At 42.4% G+C, this 24,511-nt stretch overlaps 2 protein-coding genes across 12 annotated transcripts in view; one reads left to right on the forward strand and one right to left on the reverse strand.

Annotated features, from left to right (window-relative positions):
• Positions 1-4,257, forward strand: part of PTPN13 (protein tyrosine phosphatase non-receptor type 13) — a 185,043-nt gene extending 180,786 nt beyond the window's left edge. For all 8 annotated transcript variants that reach the window (XM_054030081.1, XM_054030082.1, XM_054030085.1 and 5 more), the window contains 3 exons: positions 301-516; positions 2,285-2,347; positions 3,433-4,257. In XM_054030081.1, the coding sequence (XP_053886056.1) occupies positions 301-516; positions 2,285-2,347; positions 3,433-3,513 (360 nt within the window). In that variant the 3' untranslated portion in view covers positions 3,514-4,257. The remainder of the gene's footprint in view (positions 1-300; positions 517-2,284; positions 2,348-3,432) is intronic.
• A 2,297-nt stretch (positions 4,258-6,554) lies between these two features.
• On the reverse strand, positions 6,555-18,291 carry C5H4orf36 (chromosome 5 C4orf36 homolog). 4 transcript variants are annotated; one of them, XM_054030319.1, is made up of 4 exons: positions 18,208-18,291; positions 11,541-11,684; positions 8,787-8,941; positions 6,555-7,022 (listed from the first exon to the last, which is right to left on the reverse strand). In XM_054030319.1, the coding sequence occupies exons 2-4, from the start codon at positions 11,603-11,605 to the stop codon at positions 6,889-6,891; spliced, it is 354 nt and encodes a 117-aa protein (XP_053886294.1). In that variant the 5' UTR covers positions 11,606-11,684; positions 18,208-18,291; the 3' UTR covers positions 6,555-6,888. The 4 variants fall into 4 exon arrangements, with proteins under 4 accessions (XP_053886294.1, XP_053886296.1, XP_053886295.1 ...); XM_054030321.1 differs by lacking the exon at positions 18,208-18,291 and adding an exon at positions 18,151-18,196; XM_054030320.1 differs by lacking the exon at positions 18,208-18,291 and adding an exon at positions 15,466-15,719.
• Positions 18,292-24,511: the final 6,220 nt, after the last annotated feature.

A 24,511-nucleotide genomic window follows, 5' to 3' on the forward strand; every position in this document is an offset into this window, starting at 1 on the left:
CACTTTTATTCATAGTCCATGTTCTTTTGCTCTCGAGTGCTAATACACTCTCATCGGGCTTATTTTCCACACGCGGCAGGGAAAGGTTGAAATTCAAACCAATTCACATTTATAATCATGTAAGGCATTGTCAAAACTGTTCTGTTCACAAAACCTAAATGTTGGGTCCCAGTTAATTGGCCAGTCTCCCTTTACAGTAGGATGTTTGACTACAGAATGTTCTTAGGCAAGTCTTACAAGTTTTGCCAGTCTGCTTTGCCATTTCTGTATGTATTTGTTCTGTCTCTTTTAAAACCTTAGACTGGTGAATTACGGCGTGTTTCTCATTTGAATTTCACTGCCTGGCCAGACCATGATACACCATCTCAACCAAACGACCTGCTCACTTTCATCTCCTACATGAGGCACATCCATAAATCGGGACCTATCATCACTCACTGCAGTGCAGGCATTGGACGTTCAGGGACACTTATTTGTATCGACGTGGTTCTAGGATTAATCAGCAAGGATCTTGATGTGAGTACCCAGAGGATAGACTGAACTGTGCTTTTCACGAAGTGAACTGTGAGCCCTAGGAGCTATTTGGTTATTTTACTAGTGTGCAACTATTTTGAATCAAGGACTCTGGTTATACCTTAACCTGATTTATTCGGTATATGGTATAAAACAGCAATAACTGTGAAAACCAGAAATATTGAGGACAAAAAAAAAAAAAAATCTAAAAACACTGGATCTTCCTAGGTTTCCAAGCCTGAGCTTCAGCCTGAGACACAACTTCCAAGTGCTGTCTGTGCAGCTATTTTTAGAGCATGAGTGTGAGCCCCTGTAGCCCAAGTCCATCGACCGGGACTGGGAGACTCACTCCCGCGGGCTCCAAAATGCTGTGTGGACGTACCCTTATAGGCTTAGAAGGATAAGACCAAAATTTACAGATCGACAAAGTAAGAAAAATGCTGCTTGAGAACTTTGAGTGTGGCGTAAAGACATTTACTTTGTATATTTTCACATGTGATGCAGACAATTTGTTTTAGTGGTTATAAAGCTTTTTTTGAATCTCAAGATCTGTTGTCATTAAATAACTATTGTCTGATACCCCCATGTAACTTCCTGTGACTGTGAATTTAAATCAATAGAAATAGACAAATATTCTTAAGCCCCATAATTTTGCACAACTGTGAAAATATAAATAAACATTTTAAAAGCTTAAAAATAAACATTGATATTATCCATCAAAATTATAAAAAAAATAATTCTGCCAAGCCTAGTTATTGAGTGACTGTAGTAATTCTTTATCATAACTGAATGAAATACTCACATTTCTTCTTATGAGTGTTTTTATAAAATGTGCTTTAGTCAACATTAAATTATCTAACACTCTGTTTTTTTAAGAAACTTCCTGATTTTACACTTGAACACTTTACACTGTAACATTCATAATTCAATTAAAGTAAATATTTAAAACCGAAAACATGCCATGCTTTTTTCATAAACAGGTTGGACATTTTGTGGAAGCTATGATAAATACAGAAGCTGTAGAATGAAGCAGTTAGCAACCTTTCATCCAAACAAAGGAGGTTGCAATAAAGCAAAACCAAAAGAGGTCACTGTTTCAGCTCCTAAGCCTGAACCTAAGTCAGTGACGTGGTAAAAGAGTTTTTGTAACAGAATTTAGGATGCCATGCCATGTTTCACAGAGATGATGTACTCCTTGTCCACAGGAGGGCACTGGCAACCTCATTTTAAAGTCGTCCCATCCACCAGTTCATAGAGCAATCACTTTCCTATCATCTTGATATAAAATAAAGTGTATTGGCAGCACATTAGGGCCCAATCCAGCAAAGCATGTACATACATGCTTAATTTTGAGCACTTTCATAGTTCCATGGAAGCCAAAGGGAGTGTATACATACTTAAAATTGAGCCCATACTTAAGTGCTTTGCTGGTTTAGGGCCAGAGTGTGCAGCACCCTTCCAGACTGAGCTTTAGTAGACTAAAGACTGGGGAGTGTAAAGGTGTGTTGAGCAGGTAAAATGAAAGATAAAGGAAAAGTAGATGATGCACTCACACCTCACATATTTATTGCACTGGTACAGGCTATACTGTATGCTTTCTGTATACTGTACTGTATGTCCATAGCTTGATGGATTTACTGGCATTTGACTAATGTTTGTCTACTAGACTAAAATTCAAATGCCCTGCTGTGCCACAGGTGTATTTTCCTGTATGTGTGTGTTTTTTGTTATGACATCTCACTTGCTGCTACCGTCTGTTTGCTTTTGGCAGTTTGACATCTCTGATTTGGTGCGTACAATGAGACTACAGAGACATGGAATGGTTCAGACGGAGGTATGTCTGCCTTGGTTGTGCTTTAATAAAGATTTTTAACTGAATTTCTGATCTCTCAAAAAAAATGTGATAAGCATATAGATTGTGCTAGATGTCTGTATTAGGAAATATTGACTCACTTTGTAGAATGACTCACTTTGTACCACATAAACTCAACCTCAGTGTTGCTGGAGTGAAATCAAATGCTAATATAGGGGCAGAATTCAAAATAATGCATGTAATTTTGGACAAGCTTCACAACATGCAAATACAAGGGCATGCAAACATAGTGTGTGCAAATTTACATGTAGTGAACTGTGTTAATCTGGGCTATAAAAGATCTGACAGTCTCATTCTAGAATTCTTGCATTAAACCCCTTATTCCATTCTGGAAACACTTATTTTACTCCAACTGGAAGTAATAGCACATTAGTGCCTTTTTACCTATTCTAAGGCTAAAAAAGCAATTGCATTTTATCTGCTGATGTTATCCATAGCATTATGGTAATTGGATGGATGACTTTTAGGACTGAAAGGTTGAAAAAGCCTCCTAACCTGAACCTAGAGAAGACAGTGAATACAAGATCAGGGAGTTCTCAAGCCTTATTTAATAAAAAATACAGAATTATCCAAAAATAGCCCCAAACCCTGCGGTATTCTCATTGTAAACTGGGAGGTTGCATCACAGACCTGGGCTCTATTCCCAGCTGTGCCACTGACCTGCTGTGTGAGCTTGGTAGAGTCACTTCACTCCTTGGTGCTTCCCTTTCCTCGTTTGTAAGCGGCTCGGAGGTCTGCAGATGTCAAGCCTTATATAAGGACAAAGTAGTAGTGGTGGTGATGGTGGGATTAGGAATCAAACTAAATATTAACCAGGAGGCAAATCCACATGGAGTACACCTGAAAACTGGGCAGCCCATTTTTGACCCCCTTGTTCTCTTTAAGCATTGTCTCATAACATTCATTCATCATATTCTCTTGTTAATAAACTATATGAATTAGTATTCAAATAAGGAACTCCGCCACCTCTGAAGTACAGGTAGAGGCACCTTGTTTAGCTAGTGTGAACATTTTGTTTAACATGTTTATGATTCTTCCTCTCATAGGATCAGTACATTTTCTGCTATCAAGTTGTCCTCTATGTCCTGAAACATCTCCAAGCTGAAGAACAGAAGAGTGGCAAATAAAATACCAGAGCCTGAAGTGCTTTTAAAAAAAAAAAAAAGGCAACAAAAGCAGAGGCTCCTGCATATTTTGTTCATTCTGCCAATATTAGTCCAGTCCTTTTCTTCATTCTCTATCAACCATCTCTTCTATGCAGTCTGTCCTTCATGCCACTTATAGTACATGGTAAAGGGCAAGACAATGCAGTACCACTACTCCCTCCCCCCCATCCCATAGTTTTGGGTTTCTTTATGTACCAGGAAAAATAATATTTAATAAAGTTGCATTTTTGCAGCTTCCTTACTCTCCGATAAATGACTGAAGTAAAAATGTTTTAATTAAAAATTGTAATAATGCCTTCTGTGGGTATGCAACTATTTTTAGTATTTGTTTCTGCTGCAGTGGGAGGAGGGTGGGAAAATAAGGCAGTATTTTATCCTGGTGATTTTCTTACAGGGACGTTTTATTAGTCTATTTTAAAAGCTTGTTTATAGCAGATCTCACTTTTTCAGCATTTTGATATAGTAGAGCGATTTTATAGGGAATACTTGAAATCAGTATTTAAGCTTTACAAACTTTACACCTATTAGCCTAGAAAAGAGTAGTGAATGTTTACTGTAAGTATCACAGTTTATAATGTTTACTTCATAAGAGTTTCATGTATATATTTATATACTTTTACAAAAAAAAGCTGAATTATCAGGTGCCTAAACTTATAACTGATTAGGCATTTCCACTATGTAAATAAAAATACACTTTAAAATGTATGTAGGTGTGTTTTATGTCCACGAGATGTCTGTTTGTCTGTCCTTACACTGCAATCTTCACTGGGCTACCTGAGCACCTTATGTTTCAAATCAAATGGGCATATACCTTAGATCTTACTTTCCATTTCTTCCCCTGCCCAAAGCTAATGTGTGTTTAGTTGTTGGAGGTTTAAAACAACAACATATATTCAGTACGGAACAGCACTCTGCGTACTCTGTGATAAGGTGTACTAAGTAGCAGATGCACTGCCTCTCACATTTCAGGGTAAAAGCTGGGCTGAGAGACCTGTGAATATGCCATCTTTCATTCCCAAATTATCAGCCTGCAGAGATCTTGTATCCCAAAACTGAGACCCTGGGCATTTGAATTGACATAGCAACAGCCCAGCTTAAAAATACGTAGAGCTTTTTTTCTTGTCTCATCAATAGAACGATCAGCCTTGTTACAGAAATCATACGTGGCGTATCCAGTGAACCATGACAGCTGAGGAAATATATTGCTTAAGCTGCAGTGTAGTGTTGTTGGGATTCCCTCCAAGACCTTTTCCATTTGGCTTATCCAGAACACCTTGTCCAGTTCTGGGGGAACACGCCATCCAGTTCTCTTCTCTGGGATCCAAAACACTCAGTTCGACTCTGGATTTCATCATGCAGGGTCCTTTATTTGTCAGACAGCAAAGCTACACTGAGTTGATCAGACTCAAGCAGAGGGGATGGGTAGAGCCCAGGCATACCACACATTCAGAATTACAGACAACCTCTTCCTTTATACACATTACATTGTATTAGCTCTACATTACACCACATATTTTTGGAGTGGCTTTCTTACTTCGCAGGAACCAATCCCTGTGCAGCATGCTCTGTCCATGTGCTGTTCCCGTGGAACCTGATCTTTACATTCCAGTTTTATCTTGGCCATACTCCCTAGCATCAAGGTGTTGGTGCTTATCTTAGCTAGCACAGACATCCTGACTCCAACATACTGTTTGTCAAGCCCCTATTTGCAACTTAACCTTCCATTCACCTTCACAATTATGCCCACTAAGAAATTAGGCAAGTTACTTATGTGAAGCCAGGTCTACACGTGTGATGGAACAATTCACGATAGATCATGAGAAAGGGAAGAGAGATTGAACAGTTAGGTCATATTGTAGAACAATGCACCATTCTGAAAGGAATCAAAAATGAAGACTAAATATATTTCAGGAATGGAGTTGTCAATGGGTAGTGTAGTTAATGTAAAGCAAATGAATATAGTCAGAAAAAATGCTAGTTATTGTTTTGACTTAACCAATGGATGCAGCATTTTGGGCTTTTTAGGAAATAAAATGATGGTTTTGAGGTGAAGGCTGCCAAGGTGGCACCCAGCAAGCCTAATCAGCTTCTTTGTGTAGTAATTGCCTATTAATTTCTTTAAGTAGCTTGTTGCTTGTTCTGGGGCTTGCCCGGGGGCAGGGCCGGCTCCAGGCACCAGCCGACAAAGCATGTGCTTGGGGCGGCACCTTGTAAGGGGCGGCCAATCTTCGGATGGCGGGGCGGCGCTCGGGGTTTGGTGTGCTTTGCTTTTGGTTTGGCAGGGCGGTGCTCAAGGGTTTTTTTGTTTGTTTCGGTGGCGCGGTGCTCGGAGGGGGTGGTTTTGGCGTCACAGTGCTCGGGGGGGTTGTTTCGGCAGGGGACAGGGAGCAGGGGTGGTTGGATAGGGGGTGGAGTTCTGGGGGGGCAGTTAGGGGTGGGGGCGGTCAGGGGACAAGGAGCAGGGTGGTTGGATGGGTCAGGGGTTCTGTGGGGGACAGTCTGGGGCGGGAAGAGGGAGGGGGTGGATATGGGGCAGGAGCCAGGCTGTTTCGGGAGGCACAGCCTTCCTTACCCGGCCCTCCATACAGTTTCAGAACCCCGATGTGGACCACAGGCCAAAAAGTTGCCCACCCCTGTTCTAGATGCTACTTTATAAACTTTTTTTGGACTCTGAATGTTTTTGCAAAATATTTTTCTCCCCCCCACACCCAATTTGTTACCAAAAATAAAAAAACAAAAACATGGACAATTCATTTTACATCTCAAGAAAATACTGGCAACGTGGCTGTTAGCTTCATTGTTTCTTCTAGAATTGGAAAAAATACCTAAAAGTACAAAGGCCCAGATCCCCGAAGGTGTTTAGGTACCTAATTCCCTTTTAAATGATTGATTAATAAACTTGTATCTTTTCTGTCAGTCATGAACTTAACCCATTCATGATGCATTAGGATATTCATCCTGGGAGCTTTATAATAGAAACAATGTAAAATGGTTGTGAAGGGACTGGTACAAGGATAGAATTTATTCATGACCTAGTCATCGCCTACATCCAGCTTTCCTGTGTATTCCAAACTGAGCTGTATGTGTTAGCTCATCCTTGCTAGGCAGGTAAGTGTTGAGTCACGAGGATTCCTGGAAGTAACGGGCCAATTCTTGAAGTCCTTACTCACAGCAGAATTTTTCTGAAGGTCGGTTTTTGCTGGCGACGATCTGTTACAATGGCGCAAAGTGAGACCACGATTTGCACTGTTGGCACTGACGGGAGTTCTAACTGAGTAAGAAACCTGAGTGAGACTGGAGCCAGGGCTTCAAAGATCTCGGCCTAGAATGAGGCCATCAGAAGGGTGGAAGTGGCCTCCTTGCACCAATTCTCTTGCCCTTCAGGTCAGACTCAGTTTGCTGCGCGGTCTTGTTTTCAAGGTCAATCTTATTCAATCTTTTGGATTCAAACATCCTTTCAGCCTCTAATGCTATGAAGAGAGAGAGAAAAAAATGTACTGAAATCTCCTTACAGCACAACTTATATTTAATATAAACCCCAATTTTGGGTTCTCTCAGGTAAAATAGAATGCCACTCCCATTCATGTTGTTGGCTATTTTATCCATTTGAATATTTTTAACCAGCTCTCTTGAGGATTTTCATTACAAGTAGAAGCAATGACTGGTTATTAAAAAGTATGGCTATACATGGGGTAGCCATATCCACACAGCTAACACTCCATCTGAGATCAGTTTCAATTTGATATTTTTTTCCATCAGGAATTTTTCTAACACTATTTTTAGAAGATTTAACTAACAAAATTGAGATGGCTCAGATTTGGCCTCCACTCCCCTTAGCTGGTCTGAGCATGAGCTTGGCGCGGCTGTCAATCAAGCCATTTTAATTTAATTAACTTTTTTAAATGTAATCATTTAAATCTTCGGGGTATTACCCCATCCCTCTATTTCCCCTCCCTCTGATGTCTTAGCACTTCGGATAGTGTACTGGCCTGAGACTCAGAAGACCTGAATTCTATTTCTGGCTCTCCCACTGGCCTGCTTGATAACCCTGGGCAAGTCACTCCCCAGCCCTGTGCCTCAGTTTCCCCATCTATAAAATGGAGAAAATGCTATTGACCTCCTTTGTAAAGCACTTTGAGATCTACTGATGAAAAGCACTCTATAAAAGCTAGGTGGTATTATTATTTAGTACTTTCCAAACACTAAGTAATCCCCAACCCTGCCCTCCCCCCAGCGCGGATAAGTATTATCCTCATTTTCCAGATGTAAAGTGACTTGCTCAAGACCGCAAAGGCAGTCAGTGGCAAGGGTCTGAAAGACCATTATTGTTAAGTATCAGAGGAGTAGCTGTGTTAGTCTGAATCTGTAAAAAGCAACAGAGGGTCCTGTGGCACCTTTGAGACTAACAGAAGTATTGGGAGCATAAGCTTTCGTGGGTAAGAACCTCACTTCTTCATCTTCATTTGAAGAAGTGAGGTTCTTACCTACGAAAGCTTATACTCCCAATATTTCTGTTAGTCTCAAAGGTGCCACAGGACCCTCTGTTACCATTATTGTTGAAATTCACCAAACCAAGGAGATTGGAAGGCACTTCAGAAGACAGATAACAATGGTAAATGTAAAACCTTTCAGCCCTGAAAAGTTAATATATATGGAGATATACTTATCTCATAGAAGTGGAAGGGACCCTGAAAGGTCATTGAATCCAGCCCCCTGCCTTCACTAGCAGGATGAAATACTGATTTTGACCCAGATCCCAAAGTGGCCCCCTCAAGGATTGAACTCACAACCCTGGGTTTAGCAGGCCCATGCTCAAACCACTGAGCTATCCCTCCCCCCAAGTTAATTGCTTGACCAAGTGAAAATCAGGATCCTAAACAATTTTCTGTTGAACAAAGGTATAGTAAAGATTTTAAGACATATGCTGACTTTGAGGAGAAAGGGTCACACTGTTCATGAAACAAAATGTATATTATTAAACAACCCTACAATGTTGTGGGGGCAGGGGTAACAGCTGCTAGAACTCACATTTTATCCTCTGTCTTGTGCAGTAGCTTTTTCTTCATGATTTTCTGAGCAGAGTGCAGACTACTTACCTCCCTTGTTTTAAATTTAAAAGCGGAGCTAAGACCATTACTTGCAATTTAGCTGGTTTTGCCGTTTCAATTCCCACTCAAAATGGCACACTGAATAAAAAAAAAAAAAAGGCAACAAAAGCAGACCAGAAAACTTACTCTGTACTGATGGGATCAGCCTGCTTTCAACAGTGACAGCTGGCCGCAGAGTTAAAATGTGACACCAAGGGATGTCTTCAAGGAGAGGCAGGTTTGTCTGTCCCATTTCCTGGCACAAACGCCTTGTCAGCAAAGCAAGTTCTGCAGCATCTGCCCTGTGACAACAAAAATGTCATGAACGAGTGGCTTGTACAGCAATGAAAACATAAAATCCACAGTGTGTTCAGGTCACCTGTGGAACATTTTCTAGAGCAAGGCTAGCGATTTCAAATGACACCCATGTTTGTCTATGTAGAGGTGTTATTTTGGCCACCAGAGGGAGTGTCTCTAGTCTTGTATAAAAATAAAAGCATCTTGAAAAAGGTTAGAAGAATTAATAAAAATTTGAAAGAAAGGCTTCGAAACTAGTGTGATCAGTCAGTCTGTTCCCTCATTCATGCCATGATTAATAGAAAAACACAATCTGAGAAAGTCAGACATAATTTAGTTCGTATTATTTATGAAAGTTAAATAGAATTCCTGACAGTAATTTAGCCCTGTTTTGTTCCTTCATTGAACAGTGAGAAGAAGAAAAATTTCCCTCCAAAGCCACCCTTTTTTTGGCCCCCGCTAGCAGGGACCTATTAAAATATATGATGGCAGATGATCCCAGTATGCGTCGGTTTGTTCCTAAACACAAAAAGAAAAGTACAGCCCATTTTTGTCACTGGGGACCCCTACATTCAGCCTAAGTTTCCATCAGATACAGAAGGCAGGATTCAGGGGGTTGGAGCCATTCATGTGCAGAACAGCTCACCTATATGGGGGGGGGCTCTTTACTTGTTCCCACATTGTAGGGCAGGGGTAGGCAACCTATGGCACGCGTGCCGACGGCGGCACGTGAGCTGATTTTCAGTGGCACTCACACTGCCCGGGTCCTGGCCACCGGTCTGGGGGGTTCTGCATTTTAATTTAATTTTAAATGAAGCTTCTTAAACATTTTAAAAACTTTATTTACTTTACATACAATAGTTTAGTTATATATTATAGACGTATAGAAAGAGACCTTCTAAAAACGATAAAATGTATGACTGGCGCGTGAAACCTTAAATTAGAGTGAATAAATGAAGACTCGGCACACCACTTCTGAAAGGTTGCTGACCCCTGTTGTAGGGCTTAGGGGGACAGGTATGTCTGTCTATTTTATAAGGTCTTCATTATTATAGTGTCTGAGTGCCCCACAATTTTTTAATATACTTATTCTCACAACATCCCATGAGGAGGAAATATTATTATCCCCATTTTGCAGTTTGGGGATGTGGGTCCCAGAGTAACTTGCCCAGGTCCGCACAGGAAGTCTGTAGGAGAGCAGAAAACAAACCTGCATCCTCCTGAGTCACAGGCTAGTACCCTAACCACTGGACCATCCTTCCTTTAAGATCAGGAGTAAGTTGGGGAAGGTGTACTCATCCACACACCAATCCACCAGCTTCTGAGCAGAGGCAGGGAAGTGGCTACAGCAGCTTCCATCCTTATCCCATTTCAGGCTGGTAGAAGAGGAGCAGGTGAGGGAGGCTCACTCCAGCCATTGCTTAGGATTTTGCTGCAGGGCCAGTTAGGAGAAGATTGATGTCTTAATACATGCAAATAATTTGTTAGCAAGAGAAACGATGAAAACATGTAAAAGGCAAAAGCATCTAAATGGTGTGATTCGTCCCATTTCTTCCCTTGTTCAAAAGATGCTCTCTAAAATTAACTCTGAGTAACAGGGGAGCAACCCTAAAAACAAGGGCTAATAATGAAACTTTAAGGTTGAGAACTCAGGCACTCAGGTCAGGAAATGCAAGATTGAAGTTCAAAGCTCAGCCTTAACTCTGCTCTCTTGTGTTTACATTTATGCCTCTTATTTTATGTCATTATACATTTTTCTATCAATCAATACAAAATATATAAGCTGGAATTTCTTATATCCCCTTACCTGCAGTAAGTTACAATCCAGTACATACTTTCTTCCCACTTGGCTTGAATTTTAAGTCCAAAAGAATGTACATGGTGCACATGGCTGTGTATGTGTGAGCTAAGGAAGCCAGTATCCATTCAGCACCTGGTTCTGTGGACAGAGGACTCTATTTCCCAGTGCCAGCAATCTGGCACTTTTCACAAGCACTTAATCCACTTTTAAAAGGCTGAAGAACTGTTAAGAGGCAGAATAGTCTAGTGGGCAGGACTCTATACTGGGTGTCAGGTAACCTAAGTTCTAGTCTTAGCTCTATCAGGGCTACACTCCGATACAAAACTCATGACACTGAATCTCGCAGCTGGCTCAGGCTGCGGGTTTAAAAATAGTAGTGTAGACATTCGAGCCTGTGCTCTGAGACCCTCCCCCAGCTGTGGCCATGCCACTCGTCTTTTATTGCAGTTTTCAGAGTAGCAGCCGTGTTAGTCTGTATCCGCAAAAAGAAGAACAGGAGTACTTGTGGCACCTTAGAGACTAACCAATTTATTAGAGCATAAGCTTTCGTGGACTACAGCCCACTTCTTTATTGCAGTGTAGACATAGCCTGTGTGACCATGAGCAAGGCATTTCCCTTCCTTGTGCCTCAGATCCCCTCCCACGCTTTGTCTACTTAGACTGTAAACTCTTTGGAGCAGAGACTGTCTGGCCCCATCTCTTAATTAATATTAACAATATAATAATAAACAGACTATAGTTGTATAAAAACTAGTGACCACTGTTGTGTGTATTGACTGTGGGATGTAGTAACCAGCACTTACACTTTATAACAGCTTGCTTGTAAGACCGATTTTACTGTCCTCTTTCTGTGAAAATCATATTCCATGGTAGATCAGTGGATGCAGTTCACTTACACAGACATGTCAGAAACAGACGCACACTATCCTCTTTTGCTCCCTGTTCACCTGTAACAGAAGAGATTGTTAGCCAGGAAACCCCATTCCACCTGGGCATTTACTTGCAGTGCATTAAGTGGAAGAATTAAATGTAAACAAATGGAAAACCTGCTCCAGGAATTAACAGAGTTGTATTTGTCAGTCTTGCCTGCAGTTTTTGGATTATTTGATTCTGAAGAGATCAAAAAGAGTAGAATGAACAAAGTCTCCAACCCCTGTTTCAATTTTACTCTTACCATTTCTATGCACATGAAGCAAAACCTGCCATTTGGCCCAGATCCAAAGCCAACTGAAGTCAATGGGAGTCCATTCCATTGAATCATAGAATCATAGAATATCAGGGTTGGAAGGGACCTCAGGAGGTTATCTAGTCCAACCCCCTGCTCAAAGCAGGACCAATCCCCAACTAAATCATCCCAGCCAGGGCTTTGTCAAGCCGGGCCTTCAAACCTCCAAGGAAGGAGATTCTACCACCTCCCTAGGTAACCCATTCCAGTGCTTCACCACCCTCCTAGTGAAAAAGTTTTTCCTAATATCCAACCTAAACCTCCCCCACTGCAACTTGAGACCATTACTCCTTGTTCTGTCATGTGGTACCACTGAGAACAGTCTAGATCCATCCTCTTTGGAACCCCCTTTCAGGTAGCTGAAAGCAGCTATCCAATCCCCCCTCATTCTTCTCTTCTACAAACTAAACAATCCCAGTTCCTTCAGCCTCTCTTCATAAGTCATGTGCTCCAGCACCCTAATAATTTTTGTTGACCTCCACTAGACTCTTTCCAATTTTTCCACATCCTTTTTGTAGGGTGGGGCCCAAAACTGGACACAGTACTGCAGATGAGGCCTCACCAATGCTGAATAGAGGGGAATGATCACGTCCCTCGATCTGCTGGCAATGCCCCTACTTATACATCCCAAAATGCCGTTAGCCTTCTTGGCAACAAGGGCACACTGTTGACTCATATCCAGCTTCTCATTCACTGTAACCCCTAGGTCCTTTTCTGCAGAACTGCTGCCTAGTCATTCGGTCCCTAGTCTGTAGCAGTGCATGGGATTCTTCCTTCCTAAGTGCAGGACTCTGCACTTGTCCTTGTTGAACCTCATCAAATTTCTTTTGGCCCAATCCTCTAATTTGTCTAGGTTCCTCTGTATCCTATCCCTACCCTCCAGCATATCTACCACTCCTCCCAGTTTAGTGTCATCTGCAAACTTGCTGAGGGTGCAGGCCATGCCATCTGTGACGTTGTGCAGTCTATATGGTTTTATAAAAACTTGATAATAAGTCAATATAATGTAACTGAGATAGTTTTAGAGAAAATATGGTAATAAGTGAATGTAAGTAACTGGGATATGCCTCATGCAAAAGGTCTCTTGTAAGGTATCATTACAAAGCTTATAATCTACTGAGTGTGATCATCTGATTTGCATAAATGTACCACTCTTGTATCTAAAACTAGAAATATAAAATGTAACTCTGAGGGCCTATTGTAATTGTGTAAAGTGTGGACCATTAATGATGGTTTGGAATCTTGATGACTCCCATTGTCTGCAGATGGCTGTATTTACCTGTGAGTCTTCCTGTATATGTGTGTGCTGGCAAGTGAGTAATGAAGTCTTGCAGTGACATGATCACATGTCCTGAACTGGAATCCATCTTTAACCTGGTGCTTTTCCAGTGAGGGGGGGTGGAAACCCAGAGAGACAAAGAGTTCCCGCCTTATGCAAAAGATATATAAAGGGGGAAAGAGAACAGAGAAGGAGAGAAGCCATCATGAAGAATCCCCTAGCTACCACCTGAGCTGCAACAAGAGCTGTACCAGGGGAAAGAATTGTGCCCAGGCCTGGAAGGTGTCCAGTCTGAGAAAAACTTACTGAAACATCTCTGAGGGTGAGATTATCTGTATTTGATTAGGCATAGATTTGCGCATTTTATTTTATTTTGCTTGGTGACTTACTTTGTTCTGTCTGTTACTACTTTGAACCACTTAAATCCTACTGTCTGTATTTAATAAAATCACTTTTTATTTAGTAATTTACTCAGAGTATGTATTAATACCTGGGAGAGCAAACAACTGTGCATATCTCTCTATCAGTGTTATAGAGGGCGAACAATTTATGAGTTTGCCCTGCATAAACTTTATGCAGGGCAAAACGGATTTATCTGGGTTTAGACCCCATTGGGAGTTGGGCATCTGAGTGCTAAAGACAAGCACGCTACTGCGAGCTGTTTTCAGGTAAACTTGCAGCTTTGGGACAAGTGATTCAGACCCTGGGTCTGTGTCTGGAGCCAGACGGGAGTGTCTGGCTCAGCAAGACAGGGTGCTGGAGTCCTGAGCTGGCAGGGAAAGCAGAAGCAGGGGTAGTCTTTGCACATCTGGTGGCAGCTCCCAAGGGGGTTTCTGTGATCCAACCCGTCACACCATCCTCCAGATCATTAATGAAGATATTGAACAAAACCGGCCCCAGGACTGACCTTTGAGGCACTCCACTTGATACCGGCTGCCAACTAGACATGGAGCCATTGATCACTACCCGTTGAGCCCGACGATCTAGCCAGCTCTCTATCCACCTTATAGTCCATTCATCCAGCCCATACTTTTTTAACTTGCCGGCAAGAATACTGTGGGAGACCGTATCAAAAGCTTTGCTAAAGTCAAGAAATAACACATCCACTGCTTTCCTCTCATCCACAGAGTCAGTTATCTCATCACAGAAGGCAATTAGGTTAGTCAAGCATGACTTGCCCTTGGTGAATCCATGCTGACTGTTCCTGTTCACTTTCCTCTCCTCTAAGTGCTTCAGAATTGATTCCTTGAGGACCTGCTCCATGATTTTTCCAGGGACTGAGGTGAGGCTGACTGGCGTGTAGTTCCCTGGATCCTTCTTCTTCCCTTTTTTAAAGATGGGGACTACATTAGCCTTTTTCCAGTCATCCAGGACCTCCCCCGATCACCATGAGTTTTCAAAGATAATGGCCTATGGCTCTGCAATCACATCTGCCAACTCCTTTAGCACCCTCGGATGCAGCGCATCCAGCCCCACGGACTTGATGATTGGCTTCAATGAGCTTTGGATCAGGCCCTTTCAATCTAGATGACTTATTTTACATTAAAGAAAACAAAAGAACAAGTATAAACCATTCCATTGAGAGCAACTGGAGAGTGTTTCTGTTGCTATAGGAATCTCTACCTTGACTTTACTCACTGCCCTGCCCTCTTGCAGGTCAGCAGAGCTGGTCAAAAATGAAAACAAAAATAATAAATGTCATGAAATATTTTTAAATGTTCATTGATTTCATTTTGCAGGGCTTGAAATTGACCTATTTTTCATTTTTTTAAATTACCTCCCCATGTTGATAATATCAAAAGTGTTTCCACCAACCCAACTCCCTCTTAGTCTCAGTCCTCACTCCTACAAAATGACCCACAAGAATTATTTAAATTAACTTTTGATTTGACCGTATTAAGGGCTAATCGGAGTAATAATAAATGGAGTACAAATTACGGAGTAAACTTGCAGCTGAAGCTTGGGGATGCAAGAAATCTGTAGATCACAAAGCCACTGACCCCTTAACCTGCTCATTTCAACACCCCACAGCCTTCCTGTGAGGATTTTTAGAGAAGATGTAAATAGTTAATAAAAATAAGGCCGCATGGCCCCGCTGCAACTGCATTTGAACTTCCCACTGAGTAAACTGCTAATGCAGCTAACGGATCCCTCTTCAGTATGACACCACCAGCTACCTGTTTTGTCTCTTTGCAATGAATTTTTGTGTTTGTTGCTTACTCACATACTAATCCACAAATAGAGCACCACAAAGGCAGTGTTGTTCCTGATCCTGGAGCCTCCCTTGGTTTACTTTAGAGGATGCATTTCACTCCAAGCCTTAGGGAAATGTAAGGCAACCACATGCCAGCACACACACGGATCCCTGACATCTCTTTTGCTGATGTAATAATGGGCTTTGTGGAGCGTCACCAGGCAACACTTTCATTGATAGACAGAGAGAGGCAGTAAGTGACTGAGACCAGCTTGAATGGCTGTGTCTAGGACCTCCCCATGCTGCAACCAGAAGGGAGGGAGAGAATGGGAGCAGCCTCCCTGTGGTCAAGCTTTGGAGAATAAGTGACAAGTAAATTCATAGTCTTCTTGGGTTTTCTTTGCTAATGCTTTTCTCGGCCCTGCTTGTGACTCAGGAACACAGACTATCCCTTTTACACTTAAAAAGGTCAATTAGTTTTAAAACGGAATAGCCCAGAACTGCGTGTATATATTAAATACCACAGGCAAAATTTTCAAAACCAGCCAGCATAAATCCGATGTTTGCATGAAAACAAGCATTAGAAGTAGTTTTGCCTGTACAGGTGCAACTGATCCCAAGAGGGGAGAAGTGCCAGAGATTCTATGAAGGCCACTAGGGATTTTGCAATTGCTATTGATTTTACGTAGCAGGTGCACATATACTATGGTGATGGGTGGCTGTATAAAATCTTTAGTTCAGATAGATATAGGTAGGATAAGGATTTGCAAACACATAGTTTTATGGTCAACTTTGGAACTCTCATATTTAGTTTCTCGTTTAGTTACTACAGTTGCTAAACTGGCTACTTGTCAAGCTTTGAGGCTTCCATACTGTGGCACTGTCTAACTAAAATATAATCATAGAATCATAGAATATCAGGGTTGGAAGGGACCTCAAGAGGTCATCTAGTCCAACCCGCTGCTCAAAGCAGGACCAATTCCCAACTAAATCATCCCAGCCAGATGCAGATCATTGTTGCTACTACTGTTGTATAATTGCAATGGATCTTATACAAAGTGTGACACATGGCCAGAAAGTGTTAAGCAGCTTGCAGGCTAAATAACGCAAAGGCAACCTTTAGAGACATGTTAGAAAGTATCTGAATGGTATTTAGGGCCATTCCGTGCTAGATAGGCTAGAACTTTGAAGTGCAAACCTGTGTTGTTGGAGAATTAAAGGTGATACTAATTGTGTGTGTTTACTTATATCTTAGATGCTAGCCATGTAAACAGACAGTTCCTGTCTGTCACTATAGCTATTGATTCAGAGATCAAAAGGGAATATTAACATTTAGATGAATCTTGGGTGCAATAATGTCATTGTCTATATGTCTCTTTAAAGTTTGTGATAAACTGCCTAATGGATAAATGATTTTATATTAACCCATATAGCTAATTACCAGTGAGGTTTAGGAAACAGAAGGTTACATCAAAAGCCTATTGTTCACCCAGGACTGTATGTCAAGTGGCTGCTAGAAAACTGTATAAAAGACCTTGGGTCCTGATCCTGTCATCTCAGACCTGCTTGATGCTTCATGCAGGCGAAGCTTAAGTTGTAAGGCTGAGATCCCAGTTCTAAGCTTGAATATGAAAATTGGTCTATAACCCATGCATTAATTATGAAAGAACTTTTCGCAACTACAGAGCTCACCATCTCTGCTCTGAATCTGAATCTCAAGAATTGTGCTCATGTCTGTATGTATACTGCTCTTTTAACCAATTCTCTCTCTTCTTTTTCAATAAATTTTAGTTTAATTAATAAGAATTGGCTGTAAGTGTGTATTTGGATAAGATCTGGAATATCCATTGACCTGGGAGGTAATGTGTCTGATCCTTTCGGATTGGTAGAACTTTTTTATATGATGAATAAGATTTCCAGTAATCCTCATCATATTTAACTTGGGTGTCTGGGTGGAGGCCTGAGGCTGGGTTACTTTATGGGAACTGTGTTATTGGCTTCTGGGTAACCAGTGAGGTATTATAGAAGCTGTTTTGTGCTGGCTTGCTAAATCTAAGTATTGGAATATCCACCAGCTTTGGGCTAGTAGTGAGCCAAAGCACTGGCTAGCTGCACCAAGTACAAACTCTCCTGGACTCTGTTGATACATAATCCGGGCAGCTAGCCTGTGCCACCGCTGCCCGTGCTACAGCTGCCACACGCCTATATTTAGTGCACCAGCTTGATGAAAGGTAGCATGAGTATGGCTAATCAAGCTGGGAATCACAGCCTCAGCTCCAATTGCAGATGAAGCCTAACTTGGGTGTGTCCTGTAGGTGCTGATTTTGAAAAACACAGCCCAAATGATCTCACGAGAACTCCAGAAGGACTTAACACAACTGAGTAAACAGACAACGCAACGGCAATTCAAGTAAGCACAGACAAGTATAAAGCAGTTTTACATACACCAGGAGTGTAGTGAAATATAATATTTGAACCCCCGAATGGGTTGTTAGACCAGTGCTAATTTTCAGGAGGGACTATGAAGACATTTACCACAGCAGCACTGGAAAAAGTGAATGGCATGCCAGCTAAAGAAAATATTTCTCCTACACTCACTCTTTTCTCATAGCCAGACACCTCACTGTCTCTGTTCCAGTGGTAATTCAAAACATTCAGCTCAGTGCTAGAATTTAGCTCAATACCTAATTTACAGATTTAAAACAAAGAACATACAATGTTTCTTTTGGCATTTCACTACAAAGGATACCGATGGGAATCAACTCTAATTACATTCAGTTCAGTTGCCAGAGCGCTTGCAAATAGAATTCTTGTCTTGAGGGCCAAGTACTGCCCTCAGTCTCTCCATGTGCAGAGCCTCCTAGTGCCATACAGCTCTGGAAATGCTTTGTTCCCAGAGATCAATCCTTGATGAAAGCAGAGCGTGTGATGAAATCTGCCTGGCAGAAGCCTCGCTCAAAATAAAATGAGTTTACCAAAGGTCATGCACATGATGGTATTTTCATTGTTAGTGCAGGAAAGTAAGCAGCAAACACAAGCACTACTTCCACCCAGTGGTACTTTGGATTACAGCACTTTACACTAACAGAAAAAGACTTGAGGACTATCTAAACACAAAAAATGTACAACGTTAACTATCCCGGGATAATTAAAATGGTATAATCCTGCTGTGTGACTGCAGTTATATCAGTATAAAGGTGCCTTATACAGGAATAGCTTATTCCCATACGGATTCACTCCAGATACTTCAAGTAGCCCATAAGGCAGTGGTGGGCAACCTGCGGCACGTCAGGGTAATCCGCTGGTGGGACGCGAGACAGTTTATTTACATTGACTGTCCGCAGGCAGGGCCGGCCGCAGCTCCCATTCTGCAGGAAAATACAAGGGAAGATGAAGTAGTGTGCAACAGGAGTTACAAAATAAAGCAACTGAATACAGGAAATAAGAAACTGTACACTAGTCTCTAATAGAAAAGATAGGAAGCCTGACAGTTCATATGGGCAAAGTTCAAGAGAAGAAAAACAGAATATTTTATCAGTTGATTTAAATGGCAAAAACTTTCCATTACATCAAAGATTTTTATCTCTGTGGGATTCCATTTTTGGCCAAAAAGGAAACCAGGAAGCCATTTTTCTCCTGCAGTTTTATTAATCACGAAACAAACCAAAACAATATTCCAACAAAGCTATTGAAGTGGTATGAGGTTTAATATTAGGCAAAAATATGATTAAAAGGTTTATTACTGTCATTGAACATTATGGTAATAATGGCACATATACATTTTATAGTAAATTTATAAAGGGCCTCCTTTTTGTGTATACAAATTTTGTGTCATGAAGTTACCACACTTTGGGGCATTTATGTGAGTAAATTGTGCAGTTAGTGAGCAATTAGGCAAATTGCATATGCAGATGTGGTCACAAAAAGAAGGCCCTATAAATGTTTTTCACTATTACAGCAGAGTAAATAATTTCCTTGATGAATTCAGCATCTTTTTCTGCTCATGGAATGTCTGAGCGGATTGTGAGCTCCTCATATTTCTTCATTATTCATATCTACCCAGTGGGTTTTTTTTAAGTTGTAGGAGCTAACTGTGAACAGTTCACTGAGAGAGTATTCAGTACTCTCTATTCAAAATCTGAAGTGTTTTGATTAGCTGTGATTGGTCGCCTGGGATTGTTTCTATTCCATAATCAGCAGGAGGGTTTGCAGAATTTAGGCCATTAGGATTTTAAATCTTTCAAGGAAATGCAGCAGTGTATGTAGGGAGAGGTAAGAAGAAAACTGGATCAATGAATTTTAGATTGTATAAAAAGCTTTTTATACAGTCTAAGAGCCTGCCCGTGTGCTCTTAGAAAAGTTAGATATGTTGGCTGGCTGCAGAATTTAACAATTTTTTTCTTATATAATTCACAAAGTAATTGCATATTTGGCCCTCGTTGCACAGGAAATGGTCAGATTCTTCTCTGGCTCATTCAATTGTCTGTGTTCCCAGGCTCTAGAGAGGGATTTGTGTCCTCCAGAGTCCCTTCACATATAAAATATACCAAGCACGTTGCATTTATCAGCATGTGATTTTCTGTCATCACCACAGCCTTGGGCACAGAATAATTAATTGCATGTATGGCCCTAGGTGCAGTCAGATTCCTTGAGTGGCTTATTTAATTGCCTCTGGGCTAGGGTTATTATGGAAACTCTTTCCTTATATTGTATTAAGTAATATTGGACACCGTTTTAAACCAGCATTTTCAAAAGTGATTATTGATGGTGTGTGCCTGACCTTAAATAAATCCCTTGTCCCTGATGTCCAGCCTTAAGCTTTCATGACTTTGATTGAAGATGAAGGAAGTGGCAGATCTCTCTAACTTGTCCCACAATTTCTCGGAGTGGAACTCCCATAAGCCTGGGGGGTGCCAGCACCCTTTTGTGGTTCTTTTCTCACTGGAGGCCCAAGATGAATGCTCATCGGCTACCGTTACAACCCCCCAAAGAGCTGCACTGAGTCTGACCCTGACAGAGTTTTGTGGTCACTTTTGCTTTCTGGAGTACATCCAAAACTGAGAAATGATTGTGGCACTCTGCCTTTCAAAGCTCAGACATAGGTATGTGGTGGCAGCACACCTCTCATTAGTGTTTTGTCTGAGGATTATTTCCCCTCATTTGCTGAAGCAGCTCAGTTCTGTTTTGGGAAGCCTGTCCATGCATCGGGGGGAAAATGACTCAGAGGAAACTGAGGTATCTGATCTGAGACTAATCAAGAAGAAGAAGAAATACTGTTCACCTGCCTGTCCTCTCACTTACACCAGTGTAAATAAGCAGTGATTCCAGTGAAATTAAGACAACATTCCCACAACCAAATATAAAAATTGGAGCAATGTTTAGTGAGATGATGATGCAGTGATCTCATTCTGAATACAGTATTACCTTCTATGGACTTGACACTGCACCCTTTCAACTAATTGGGCCAGAGCCTCCGGTAGTCTAAATTGATATAATCTAAATTGATGTTATTTAAACTGCACTAATTTACACCAGCTAAGGATCTGACCTGATGGGTGCAGAAGTGAGATCTGTTTTGGCAGCTTCTGATATTAAAAAAAGAGCTTGAATTTCCCACTGGCTTGAGTAATGCAAATTTTGTAAATGTTTGCTTCTTTGCTGAGTCGCCAGCAGTCATGGTTTCCCTAAAACAGTCCTGGCTTTATACCAAAAAAAGAGTCCTGGCCAATGTCCTGAGATGAGAGAGAGAGAGATGTTTTGCCTGCCAGAAATGTTTTTTGTTATTTTATTCTTTATATTTTTTATGCATCCTATGGGTGGGTAAGGTCCTTAGCAGGTTGATTGTTCAAGCAAGAGAACAACAGCTATGGTAGGGAATTTGGTTGCAGGGCACCATCTCTGCTCAGGACCCTGACCTTTTAGGGGGTTGTTATTGCATGAAATGCACTGCAATAATAGGGGAGTGGAAGGATGGATACATTTGTGTGGGGGTGGGACTTTGCAGAATGGGCAGGGAGCACACGGGGTTATTGCAGGATAGGGACAAACAGGGGGACCCTAAGGAAGGCAGGAAACCGCACACCCCTGCACCTCCAAAGACAGAGACCAACAAAAGATAAGTCTCCAGATGCCTCCGCAAGAGAGAGAGGAGGGCGATGTGCCAATCCCCCATCCCTCAATGAAGAGAGAATGTAGGAGAATCCTTCTGAAGATGCCCAGAAAGGGGATAGGACGGACTGCTCTGTCAGCAGGGAGGGGCAATTTCTGGTTGCTGGGCCTCTCCCTAAGAAGACAACTGCCAGTAAGTGGGCGTGGGGAGGTTGTTTGGGAAGGGATAGGGTCTCCATGGGTTGTGACTACTTAGTTAACACTCAGATTCAGGCTTTATGAGTCAAGGGATTGATATTAAAAACCCTGGCATTCTGTAGGATGCAATGCAACTCTCCAGCTGGCCCCAGAGCTCCAACTTCTCAGACTGGTCACATTTACCTTTTAAATCTGGTCACTATGACCTCTCCCTGAGAACTATTCAGTACTAACATCAGCAAACTTGTATGTTTAGTTAACACTTAGGAGACTGCAGGACACATATTTTGTAAACATACACATGTATCTATTCATCCATCCTGCTAAGCCTTCGAAAATGACAGCATACCTGTTTTTTGGGACTTTCCCTCTAGCATTGACCCAAAGAAAAAGTTTGCAGCACTTCTGGTGTGGATCTTTGTGAGCATGGCATAAAGGCAAGGGGGTATTGAACTCTGGTGAACCTCTGGCTGCAGTTTCAGGTGTTCTGGAATTCTTGTTTTTCTTTTTCTTCTCTTCGGGGGAGACAAGTGCTGTTTCAGCTTTTACAACAAGTAGTTATTCCTGCATCCTATGATCAGGATGCCATTAATAATGTCTCTGCCAACAGTTACAACACCATAAAAATACATGCAAATTGCGTGTAAGGTTATTTTGATGGATTTACAATAAAAAAGGCTCAAGTATGTCAAAATAATTGCAAGCAGTAAAGGTGAGGTTCCAGAAGGAATGACTGCTGATTGAGCTTTAAAAATAAGTCTCCTCAAGGACTAGCAGAGCCATCTAATTCATTTTTTTTATGAGTGCTCACCAGTGCCTAGTTTTCAAACTATAATTCTGGATTTCTATAGCACACTGTGCAGCCTCTGCAGGTGCAAATTCTTTGCCATGTGAGCAATATTTTTTGGTATGGAAGGTCCAAATATAACAGAGGGTTAGATGGGCCTCACTCTTGTTAACAAGGATATGTCTCCACTGCAGAAGCTGCCCTGTTTGACTTTGAATATTAACCGAGCACCCCTTTTCTCTCAAACTCGTATTGCGGACTGTTGGCCTACTGGCACGGACAAGGTCAGCTGCGTTAAATATCTGCTGTAGCAAAGTGTGCTTCAGGGCATAAACCAACCCCTTATTAATGGGTAGGGTGACCAGATGTCCCGATTTGATCGGGACTGTCCCGATATTTGCTTGTTTGTCCCGTGTTTGAACATCGGTTGGGACACTGGACAAACAAGCAATTTTGCCCTCCACTCCGGCTCACAGGCGGAGCCCGGGGGGGCTCTTGCCCCCCCGGCCCCAACTCCGCTCCCTCCTTCCCCCATTGGATCCCTCCCCAAATCACCACCTTGGCCCCGCCCCCAGCCCCGCCCCCTCACTGCCCCATTGGATCCCTCCCCAAATCCCCACCTCTTCCCCAAACAGGCGGCATTCCTCCTCCCTCCCAGGCTTGCACACGGGCCATGACCGGGGTGGGAGCGCAGCGTGGAGGCTGCTCCAGCCCTGCAGCCCCCAGGGCAGCGTGGTGGGTCCAGGGGCAGCGCAGAGCGGGCAGGGCCCAGGCGGGGGGCAGAGACACGCATGGGAAGGACACGCTCCTGCCGGGAGGGGCCGGGCCTGGCTCCCTGGTTCGCCCCCTGCCCGGGTGGGTCCCCGAGCTCCCCGCGGCTGGAGAGGGGCTGCCTGGGCGAGTGTCCCAGGCGGGGCAGAGCGGAGCAGCCTCTGCTGCGGGGCCGGTGCGACGGAGCCTGGGAGTGGCTGGGCTGGGAGCTGTAGGAGGGACCTGGAGCGCGGCTCGGCTGCACAGCTCGGCGCCTAGGCTGGGCCCGGGACCAAGGGGATGGGGGAGCTGGGGGTGTATCAGGGGTCGGAGCCGAGAGTTGGGTGGAGATGGGGAGGAGGGCGCTTTTTTTTTTTGCTCCGCCCCCACGTCCCGATATTTCATCTTTGTCATCTGGTCGCTCTATTAATGGGGCTCAGGAAAAAGCTTTCTCTGGGGGAAGATTACTCCAGGGTTTCTTGGACCTTCCTCTGAAGCAGCTGGTACTGGCCAATGTTGGAGACAGAACTAGACAGACCACTGGCCTGAGCTGATATGACAATTCTTGTGTGCTAGGCACAGCCCATGATCACCAGTCTGCAGACACATCAGAGACCAATGATAATATTTCCCTGGTAGAGCAGTGGGAATTAAAAGACACAGCAGTTCATCAGAACCTGTAGGACAGCCATCCTTTCCCACTCCCTTCCCCAACTGTAACTGAGATTTTAAATTTGGGGCCAAAACTTATATATTTAATATGAGTCTGGTCAAAGTAAAATCTTTTTGTAATAAGTATGTGCCCCCAGTAATCCCTTAGCACTCTGTATGTGAATCTGTAACTTAAACAGGAGGAAACCGATATTTAATAATGTTGTACAAAAATACCTTTGGGTGCAAGTGGACAAAAAAATAGGTATGAGTTTGTCTTTAGTTTCCCAAGTCCCCAAGAAACTATTGGGCACAAATTATGGTTAATAAATTATTAGTTTATTTTCTAGCAATTTAATGCAAGCAGTTTACAAGGTCTGTGATATACTCCTACCAGTTTAATAGCTGCCAATACAATAGTTCCCATGTTGCTAGGAAACGAGTTCTGCTAAAGAAATATTTTTCTCCTGAGAGACTACAAGGACAAAAGAAAACTCAGACAGAATGGAGTACCAGTTTAATTACTGATATGTCCTCTGTCTGGGGACTATATCCTGCATGATGAGGATGGAAAGGTGGGAT

This window comes from Malaclemys terrapin, chromosome 5, assembly GCF_027887155.1.
Source record: "Malaclemys terrapin pileata isolate rMalTer1 chromosome 5, rMalTer1.hap1, whole genome shotgun sequence".
Classification (NCBI taxonomy): domain Eukaryota; kingdom Metazoa; phylum Chordata; order Testudines; family Emydidae; genus Malaclemys; species Malaclemys terrapin.